This window comes from Sinocyclocheilus anshuiensis, unplaced genomic scaffold (genome assembly GCF_001515605.1).
Source record: "Sinocyclocheilus anshuiensis isolate Anshui unplaced genomic scaffold, SAMN03320099.WGS_v1.1 scaffold152, whole genome shotgun sequence".
NCBI lineage: Eukaryota > Metazoa > Chordata > Actinopteri > Cypriniformes > Cyprinidae > Sinocyclocheilus > Sinocyclocheilus anshuiensis.
Window position 1 is genome coordinate 3,983,162 of NW_015555781.1, and position 11,265 is coordinate 3,994,426.

The 11,265-nt window shown below is 35.0% G+C and overlaps 1 protein-coding gene across 4 annotated transcripts in view; it reads left to right on the top strand.

Annotated features, from left to right (window-relative positions):
* The window catches only part of LOC107674723 (supervillin-like), a 28,536-nt gene that overhangs the window by 5,873 nt on the left and 11,398 nt on the right, over positions 1 to 11,265 (top strand). Inside the window, exons 2-8 of one of the 4 annotated variants that reach the window (XM_016468815.1) lie at positions 2,785 to 2,814; positions 2,914 to 3,292; positions 5,726 to 5,902; positions 7,642 to 7,676; positions 9,392 to 9,453; positions 10,479 to 10,627; positions 10,791 to 11,019. In XM_016468815.1, the coding sequence (XP_016324301.1) occupies positions 2,982 to 3,292; positions 5,726 to 5,902; positions 7,642 to 7,676; positions 9,392 to 9,453; positions 10,479 to 10,627; positions 10,791 to 11,019 (963 nt within the window). In that variant the 5' untranslated portion in view covers positions 2,785 to 2,814; positions 2,914 to 2,981. Of the gene's footprint in view, positions 1 to 2,781; positions 3,293 to 5,725; positions 5,903 to 7,641; positions 7,677 to 9,391; positions 9,454 to 10,478; positions 10,628 to 10,790; positions 11,020 to 11,265 lie in introns of all 4 variants that reach the window. The other 3 variants (XM_016468813.1, XM_016468816.1, XM_016468814.1) reach the window with 3 other exon arrangements.

The following is an 11,265-nucleotide window of genomic DNA, read 5'->3' on the forward strand; positions in this document are numbered from 1 at the left end:
GGACCAGCGACTAGTCGACGTCAAGCTTAAAGCGTCATGGCAGAGCATTGAAGTCGACTAGTCGATTAGTCGGTGCAACCCCTAATACACAGCAATGATTAGAAACTGATATATTTTGTTTATCAAGATGAAATTATCATCTTGATTTTTATTTTGGGGAAAAAAAAATAAAAGCACACCCATGACTTGATGAGATATTAAGATTGAAAATTTTAATTCCAATATTACCTGTGAACCTTAATGTAATGAGCCAGTTATTAATGATTTATAAACATGAATAACCTGTGAAAGTGCACCTAAATGTAAAGTGAACATCTGTGAACCAGTTATTAATGAGTTATAAACGGTAATAATGTCTAAAAATGAACCTTAATGTAAAGTGATCACCTGTGAACCATTTATTAATGATCTATAAACGTTAGTAACCTGTGAAAGTAAACCTTAATGTAAAGTGAACACCTGCGAACCATTTATTAATGATCTATAAACGTTAGTAACCTGTGAAAGTAAACCTTAATGTAAAGTGAACACCTGCGAACCATTTATTAATGATCTATAAACGTTCTAAAATAATATAAACGAAGAACACTATTATATCAGAAGAGTATGAAAATTGTGATTCCTCATGGTATGAGTTCAGTAGAATTGAGAGCTCAAACTCTGGGTTCCTGAAACACCATATAAGGCTCACTGGGTGAAGTGGTACCCCATTCTCTGCTGTAGTACTGCTGGATCTCTGCTCTGTTATTATACTGGGCCTATTGTGTTTCAGTTGTGAGAGGATCTGGCAGAATGCTGATGCTTTCAGTTTGCTTATTTAGGAGCAGAGGAGCCCCTACACACACACACACACACACACACACACACACACACACTCATAGCTGTTCTTTGATGGACTAAACTTCAAGATTGTAACCAGTCATTACTAGATATTCCCATTTCAAAAACTATTCTTAACACTTTCAAAGGTTTTTTTTTTTAAACATGAGTAATGGGTAATTATAGTTCAGTCTCATCACCATCTTTAGTCTGTCCTTCCAAACACACACAATGGTACATTCCCTACAGCAGCTCTCTTAGGGCTCCCATGGGTTGACCGTCCACCACATGCCAGGTCTATGTTATATGGGTGAAAACATGATGATGTCATTATTTATGTATGAGTAAAGCTGTGTTTGTTTTGTTATGGCAGCTTGGTGACTAGGTAACTATATCTGTGGATTCATGAATGATAATTTAGGAAGGCATGCTCTGAACGGTGCTGTTTGGGTAATGTCATGTATTACAGCTGAGTGTGACTAACAAGATGATGGCTTACAGTCTCTTTTCAGACCAGATGCATTAGTTCCACTTGTTCTTCAGGTTCTTCATGTTATTGTGTCTTTACAATACACTCTTAAAAATAAAGCTTCCAAAAGTTTGTTTACACAGAAATGCCATAGAAGAACCATTTTTGCTCCCCAAAGAACCTTTCAGTGAACAGTTCTTAATAGAAGAACCTTTTCCCGCTATAAAATAACATTTATTCCCACTATAAAGAACCTTTTGTACAATGGCAAGGTTCCATGCACCAATTCTAATGAAGAACCTTTATTTGTGTACTGTATGTGTGGGATCAAAGAAATGTGTAAAATTAACAACAATAGTTAGTCTAGTCTAGTCATAGTCTAAATTGAATGATAGTTTTCCTTAAAACGTGTTCCTCTTTCCATCATCATCTATTTGATAGATAATAGACCTCAGCAAAAAAAAAAAAAAAATCCAAAAAGACAAGGCAGGAGTGTGCTTTGCATTGAATTTATTTTTAAAACAAATTAAAATGTTCATTCCGCAAGCACTTATTGAATTGTTCAAAACTGACAGTAAAGACATTTATAATTAATTTTACAAAAGGTTTCATTTATTTCATATAAACGCTGTTCTTGTGAACATTATATTCATGAATGTATCCTAAAAAATGCATTACAGTTTCCACATTAATATTAAGCAGCACAACTGTTTTCAACATTGATGACAATAATAAATGTTTCAGCATATTAGAATGATTTCTGAAGGATAAACAGTCATTTAAAATTGTAATAATATCACATAATATTGCTGTTTTTACTGTGATTTAAATGCAGCCTTGGTGAGCATAAGAGAATCTTACTGACCCCCAACGTTTTTTGAGGTATTAAATGGTCAGTGGGGTCTGTGAAAATACCTGATACACATTTAGCAAGTTTAATAATTTTATGCTATATTGCATGCTTCTTGGAATTTTAATCTTGTCATTTATGCAGGTCTAAGCAGTTGTTTGTTTTTATGTAAGAATCTTTTTTTTTTTTGAGAATTGTATGTGTTATTACTATTTTTGTTAGTAGGAAAATAGCAGTAAACTTGCTGAAACTGAAATATACTAAAATACACCTGTGTTGGGTGTTGATGGATCAGCTTGTTTGATGAATGGTTTGCCCTCAAAGACTGCTGAGTTGAGCTGCACTTCAGTGGTGTAGAGTGCCAGTGCAAGAGGAGTTTCCCAAATGCAGGAGCTCAGTAAAGCAGGTCACGGAGCACACTTACACAGATAATTAGGAAAGGGAATTGCTAGTTTTACAGGTAGGTTTATAGCCTTGCATGAACTGTGAAATGAAAAAGTAAAAGGAGTCTATATTTGTGTGTAAGATGATTGCTGAATGAACTTGTTTTCGCATTCTCCTTTTTATAAATATGTGACACCTCTGTATGTCAAGCTTATGAATACATCTGTTTTAATCAAGAACTCTTTTATTTGTTTTTCAGCAGTGCCATGTCCTCGGGGAAGTAATCAGGATGGTACTCAAACATATTATTAGAGGAACCTGCTGTAATTTGAGCTTCTGATCAACCAAACTTTCTTCAGTTGTGACTCCACCCTTGTTTTTCCAAATTGAGGTGTTGCTATCATCTTAATCACACACCAGGAATTTTTCTCCCTAACTCAGATACAGTGAGTTAATGATATGGACAAAATGGAAAGTGCAACCCAGGAGTCCAGAGCTGAACGGATAGCTCGCTACAAAGCAGAGAGACGCCGAGAACTGGCTGAACGTTACGGCAGCCAGGAGGAGGAGCTTCCGTCAAAGTGGTCGAGAAGAGAGAGGGAAGTACGTGGCGTCTGTGACTCTACCTATGCAGATAAGTCTGTTTCAGGAGGTATGAATGGAGGGATGGGGAGGAATGGACAAACGCCACTAGAAGAGAGGCCTGGTCCGGAAAAGATCTCCAATGGGTGTAAGGTGAATGCGCGTGGAGAGAACACACATCAAAACAGGTGAGCTTTCCTGTGCCTTTGTAGCATACAAAGATTTGTGACATTCCTCTCTCTTATATTCCAATATAATTTTAAATCATATTGAAAACATCAAGTTCTTTACTTTCCTTAAGCACATTCCTGGTTTTGTTGTGGACATAACGGGACGTTAATTGCAAGGAGGGAGTTATGGAAAATCTTCTGCAAATGTTTAAGAAGATCACGCTTTGAATATATTCTGATCCTCATTAGGTTTTGCAATATTTCCCTGTACACTAAAAATATTTAGGCCAAACTTATTTGAATTTGAATTTCACTGTTTTAACACAAACTAATAAACAATGTGATGCATGTTTGACAATCATATAAATGAAACAGGTAAGATTTCTGTACTCAAAATATTATGGCATATTCTGTTATTCACAATTTGTATCTGTCTGGTTTTATTTAAATAATATTTTTTAAATGGCATTCATTCAACTTGCTTAGAATCAGCATGCATCTGTTTATTGTGAAAACAATTAGATTAATTCAGCTGAAAAGTATAAATATGCTTAAAATATGGCTATAGTTGTGGATTAGTTAAAAAGTATGAGATTGAAACAAAGTTGATTTATTGATGATAAATATATAAACCTGGTTATTGCGTATTTAAAACACATTCAGTTTATTAGTACTATTATAGAAATCATATTTGTTTAATTTATGTTTGACTGGCAAATATGCATCACATTATGTTTATTAATATCCTTATGTCAAAACGGTGTAATCCAAATGGATGGAAATTATACATGCAATTCAAATAAATCTTACATTTCCAGCTACACTTTTATCATTCTCTTTATTTACCCCTGTGCCTCTTGTCTCTCAGCTGTCCCTTCCTTGCACACTTTATTTCCTCCAGTTCTTGTCTCTAGTTGAAGTCTTCTGCCTCTCTCCAGGGAATGTTTGTTGGGCTCGTATGGTACAGTGGCTGGGGAAAACCCTCCAGACTCCCATGGGCCCTCAACCCCTGACACTCCCCAGTTACACACTCATGTATCAGTAGGCCAGCTGAAGAATGCTCTTCTACAGCAAGCCTCGAGCCCAGCTCCATCAGATAGAGTGTAGGGACGCCTCAGTTTGTGTGTTCATTTCCTGCTTCATTCTGTTTGCATTACCTCAGGCAAAACTTTTTCAGTTATTTGGCCAGTGCTAACGCTAACACCAGAATTTTGCATAATAATAATATTTCATAAAGTGTCCACTTTAAAATATGTTTGAAATTGTATTCACAACAGTCTTATAAAAGCTGTATATATTTTAATATATAATACATATTAATATAATGTATATACACACTACCATTCAAAAGTTTGGGGTCAGTAAGAATTTTTTTAAAGTTATAAAAGTAATAAAAGTTACTTTTATTCTGTAGGGATGCATTAAATTGGTCAAACGTGACAGTAAAGATATGTATAATTTTCCAAAAGATTTTTATTTCAAATAAATGCTGTTATTTTGAACTATCCAAAAATCTTGAAAAAATGTATCACAGTTTCTACAAAAATATTAAGCAACACAACTGTTTTTAACATTGATGTTAATCAGAAATGTTTCTTGAGCAGCAAATCAGCTTATTAGAATGATTTCTGAAGGATCATGAGACACTGAAGACTGGAGTAATGATGCTGACAATACAGCTTTGCCTTCACAGGAATAAATTACATTTTAAAATATATTCAAAATCAGAAAAAGTTGTTTATAAATTGTAATAGTATTTCACAATATTGCTGTTTTGTGTTTTCATATGTTTTTGTTCAAGAAATGGCAGCCTTGGCGAGCATAACAGACTTCTTTCAAAAACAGCAAAAAATCTTACTGACCCCCAATTTGAACAGTACTGTATAAATATAAATGTAAATATATAAATATAATAAAACATAGCTCCGGTTGAATCAACAAATTCATAGACTTAATTCATCCACACATACAGTATATATTATGCTCAATACTTTTTTAAAGACTTTCAAACATTTAAAATCTTTTAAAAAATTTTTTACATTAAATTTTTTTTTTTTTGTAAAAATTCTAACTATTCTAAATTCTAAACGTGCTAAACAATATTTTAAGCATTGGATTCAGTGTTGGCTGGATCTGTATCCTTGTATGCTAAATATTCAATTTTGGGGTTCACTGGACTTTATGTTTATCTCTTTATGTTATAAATTGTGTTCTGTGCACATTTTGTGGTGGTGGTAACACAATGCTAATGTGCACCCATAGTTTTGGGACAGTGTGATTGATGCTGTCCAACACTCTACCATCTTCAGTGTGCTGTGAGGAGTAGCAAAGAAAAGGAGTCCTTTTCTAATCTTTTCCTTTGACTCATTCTTTCTTTCTCTGTTTCTTTTTCCCACATCCACACATTCTTCCTCTCCTCCATCTGTTGTGGTCTGTCTACTCGAATATTAGAGCCACTGATGGTGGCGTGGTGGCCTTGACTCTTGACACAGCACTTCAACCAGGTGCCGAGGGAAGTTGTCGGCGTGCCCGCAGATACATGCCAGGGGATCCTGCAGGGAGCCGCAAAAATAGTGAACGCTTTCGTACTCAACCCGTTACAGCCAGTGAGATAAAGGACAGCTGCGGGTATGGAGACGCCTGTCTCTGATCTCCACTTAGGCCTGCAGTGTGCTTACAGCAGTTGCTTACTACCTAGTCACATTAACTTTATTGGGTGTTTTGCCTGTTATTAACCTGTTATCATGTGACAAGAACCATTCATACATGCAAATGCCTCTGATTCATTGCATACATACAGTACCGTTCAGAATTTTGCGAGCAGTTTTTTTTATTATTAATACTTTCATTCAAGGAAGCTTTGAATTGATCAAAAGTGAAGGTAAAGACATTTATAATGTTACAAAAGATTTCTTTTTTAAATAAATGCTTTTCTTTTGAACATAAAAGGTTATTTTTAAATTGTAGTAATATTTTGCAATGTTACTGTCTTACTGTGCATTTTTTTTAAATAAAAATAATCTTGGTGAGAATAAGAGACTTCTTTCAAAAACATTTAAAAATTGCATCAACCCCAAACTTTTGAACAGTAGTGTATGTACATAAATGGGAGCATGTTTCTGCCACGGGATAAAAAATTAATGGTATTAATAAAAGCTAATTGTGACTTTTTATCTCACAGTTCAGACTTTTTTCCCCTTGCAATTCTGAGTTTCAATTCAGTCTTTTTTTTGCAGAATTGCGAGATGTAAACTCGCAATTGCAAGAAAAAAGTCTGAATTGTGACAAGAAAAGTAGCAATTAAATTTTTTTTTCTTCAGTGGTGGAAACAAAATAACAGAGATGAGAAATGTAAACTCAGCATTCTGAGAAAATGTCAGAATTAGGAGATAGAACCTTAGAATTGCAAGGAAAATATCAGAATTCTGACTTTGCATCTCACAATTCTGCCTTTTTTCTCAGAATTGCGAGTTCTCAAAATTCAGAAAACAAAAAAAGTCTGAATTGTGAGATAAAAAAGTTGTAATTGCCTTTTTTTATTTTTGTGGGTAGGATTAAGGGATGTAGAATATGGTCATGCAGAATAAGACATATAAAACATATGTGTTTTATAAGTACTAATGAACAGCCAATATGATAATTCTATAATTCTAACACTAAACTAAAGTGTTACCACATTCATACATACATACATACATACACACATATATACATACACACATACACACACACACACACACACATCACACACACACACACACACACCACACACACACACACACACACCACACACACACACACACACACATACATACACATATATATATATATATATATATGTGTATGTATGTGTGTGTGTGTGTGTGTGTAGACCTTGTTGGATTATTGCATAGTGACAAGCAAATGTTTAAGAAAGAAAGTGCTGGGTGTGTTGCTATTTAGTTTGAAAGTAAAATCAAAGGACTTTTTATTGCTATTAAAATAAACCTTTCAATATCATAACTACCTGGAATATATTAACAGATGTCAGAGTTCACAAGTCATCACAGTCCTTTCCTTTGAGTCAGGAAATGAGTTCAGCATGTATCTTATGTGCTTGATAGCATCATCAAACGGTGTGTGTGAGAGCTCATAGTTTTAATAGTTAGCATTATGTCATGCTTATAACCTGCACAGATGTGTCTGTGTCTGTCACAATGCCTCTAGTGCAGGAGAGGCTTGTTAAAGCAGATCTGGCGTGAAGTCATCTCACTTTTTTCTGTGTATCACTTACTTTGCATGAGAAGGACTGAGTGAGTGGTTGAGTGTGAGTTTGATTGTCCGGTCCTGTTACTTTGATAATTCTAATTAATTTCTTTATTTCACAGAAGAATGGACAATGAAAATCAAGACACCTCGCAAAGTAAGTGCTTAAAATTGCTGCATTTGTAATTTAAGTGATTTAAGTAATTAAGTAATTAATGTGGTGCCAAAGCTAAAACCTGCAGCGAGAAGCTCATTGCACTTTTTCAGCAGTTTTGAATTGAATTATTGATGGAGAAAATTAAGCTAAAACTCTGAAAACTCATGGAATTGAATAGAAAAAAACTGTGATAAGGTAAATAGATGAAAACAAAGATGATGTTATAATACTGAAATATTTTTGCAATGCAAAAAAAATTAGGGGTTGGTATAATTTTTAATGTCTCTTATGCTAACCGAGGCTGCATTTATTTGATCAAAAATACAGTAAAAAAATGTATATTACAATTTAAAATAACTTTTCTTTTATTTTAATATATATGAAAATTTAATTTATTCCTCCATGCAAAGCTGAATTTTCAGCATCATTACTCCAGTCTTCAGTGTCACATGATCCTTCAGAAATCATTCTAATATGCTGATTTGCTGCTTAAGAAACATTTATTATTATCAATGTTGCTTAATATTTTTGTGGAAATCATGATATATATTTTTTAAGATTCTTTGATTTGCATTTACATTTATTAGTTTCCTTAGAAATACTTTGTAACATCATAAATGTTATTATTTTCATATTTTATCAATTTAATGCACCCTTGATTAAAGTATTGATTTTTTTGTAAAATAAAAAAGAAATCTTACTGACCCAAAACTTTGAACGGTAGTGTATATACTGTCGTTGGTACATATGGATGTGTTTTTTTGTAAATGGTTGCGTAGCTGTAGTCTGAGTGGTCTTTTAAAAGTTTTGTAACTCTACCTCTACATAGTATTAACGCAACATAATAAAAAATAACATTTTTATGATGGAGTAAAACGATGGATCAAAGTAAGACTGTGTGTGTAGTGAAAGTGTGCAGGATACCATAGTAAACCAAAACATAAACACACTCTTACACACTTTTGCACATATTGTAAGTAAGTGGATATGTAAGTAAACCGTTATAATGACCTCTGTTTTATTACCAGAGAGAAGATAAATCTTACAAGGTTATATTAGAGCAAGCTGATAGAGTGACAAATATAAGGCATGCTTTTTAGGACATATAATCATCGAATCATCTAAAAACACAGTTAGAATATAATGAACTAAGTTCACACATGACCTGAGAGACAAACAGAGGGAAGCAGTGTGTGTGTGTGTGTGTGTGTTTGAGATCAGCTGTAAATCTGCCAGTCAAGAGAAATACGCACAGGTGAAGAATACATCTGCCAGGCTGTTTGTGCGTTTGGCCAAACACAGTGCAATGAGTTTATGAGTGTGTGAGAGAGTATGTATGATATGTTTGTTAGTCATTTAGTGATCTCACATAGACATTTTAATATGATCTAAGGTGAATCAAATGCACATGTGAGTGCACGTATGCATTTAGATAGCTATAGTTTGTGGCCAAATTTGTCCTCAGATTATAATTCTAAATTCTAAATTATAATTTATATTATAATTCACTTAATCAACTTAATCAAAACAGTAGTAGTTATGGTATGTTCTCAATTAGATAAACATGTGTCTGTGTGTGTAAATTAGCAGGGTGAGTTCACTCAGTTTACATTGTGCCACATTAGGAGTAATGCAGTCTAATGCAGTAAAATCCACGTGTGTGACTTAGAGAGCCTTGTCCACATGTAATGGTGTGCTTGTTGTTTTTCTTGCAGTAGATGTAAAGACAGATGACAGAGCCAAGATGAGTGTAGCTGCCAAGATGTCTCTGTTTAAAGTAGGTGAAACAAGAGCCCACCATATCGCTTTAGCAACTGCTGCAGGCTGAAAAGAAAAAGGTCATTGCCATGGATGGAATACACACACACCTTGTATATATTTACCCGTGTGGGGACTTCCCAATTTACTGTTCTTAATAGAAGCTAATTATAAATACTGTATACTTATCCATTACCATAAAATACACCTTTTGGTGTTTTTGTATTTAGTACTTTTATGACCTTTCTGTTTTGCCAGGCATCATTGTCTTATATTTTCAGAAATTACACACTCAGAACATATACTCACATACAAAGATGTTTTTAATCTTCCAGAGTTTGTTCATAATAAAGTAAACATATGAATTGTGAAAAATAATAAGATGCTGCTAGGAAACATTAGACAATGAATTTTGAATACACTGTCATTAATTTACTAGGTATTTGTAATTTTGAGGTATTCTCTCTGTATTTCTGCTCCAGTATGTTTTTTCTTCTCTGTTCTTTTGCTTTGTCTGTCTTTGGGTCGTAGGTGGTAATAAGACACCTGGAGTGTTTGGTTACAGCGTGACCCACTGGGTTTCACTGGTTACTGTGTCTTCCTTACCCAGAGTGCCAACCCAGGCTCTATTTTATTCATTCTGCTGCTGACCCACTTCACCAGAGACAGAGACATTAAAAATGGCATTGCAATTTCATTTTCTTGGCGATACAGAAATTACAGGAATTGTTCACCCAACAATGATAATTCTGTCATTTAGTCATCCACATGTTGATGTCATTAATGATATTCATTCTTCTGTGGAGGTAGATTTTCACAAAAGTGTTTCACGTACAATGAAAGTGAATTGTGACCAAACGTGGAGTATATTAGAGTGTATGACAACATGAATGTAGGACTGAAATCTGAAATCACTTTCATGGTCATTATTTGAGTTTGATGGCCCTTGGTCAGCATTCACAATCATTTTATGGAAAAGAATAGCATGAACATTCTGATATTTTTTTTAATTAATTTTGTATTTAATTGTTGTTCCGCCATCAGGAGTTGGAGAAGACAGCTTCACCTGAGGCATCCTCGTTCCTCAAACCTCGCGCCAGTAATAGATTCCATGCGCGCAGAGTTCGCCGTAACAACGACCCTCGGGCACTCACTCAGCCAATCACCTTTGAGGAAACAGTTATTGCAGCGAAGTAGGCAGGACTTCTTTGATTCAACATTCTCATTTTGCAGCTTAACACGCCATCTGCAGAAGTGCCACTGCTACTTTAAACAGTAATTCTGAGAGTTAAAAACAAGCAGCGTATTGGGGAAAAAGATGATGAGCTTATTCACTGTCTATTGTTTCTTCTTCAGTCCACAGTCGGGTGAGGCAGGTGAGGCTGAGCCTGAGGTGGAGGACGATGCTGGCACTAAACTATCGATGAGTGAGAAACTGGCTCTCTTCAACAAACTGTCTCAGCCAATACTGGGTGCTGTGGGGAGTCCTGTGAGAGACAGCAGCCTTCTAGAGGCCTCTGAGAGACGCAGACAGAAGGGTGCACGTTACCGCACACAGCCCATCACTGTGGATGAGGTCAATTTGGTAAGTGGACATACTGTATAGGTCTGCATGTCTGTGATTACTAGAAGTCATCTCCATTTGCCACTTGTGGAGTGAATGTTAAATCTGTCCAGTGGTGAGCTAATCAGTATGTGTTACAAAAGCTTTAGATCTAGTGACCCTGATGAAAATGGATGAGTTTCATGCTGGGTTATGCTGGTTGGTGCATGTTTAGCTGGTGGACCAGCATAGCCATCACAACAAAATAATAATAAATAACTAAAATAA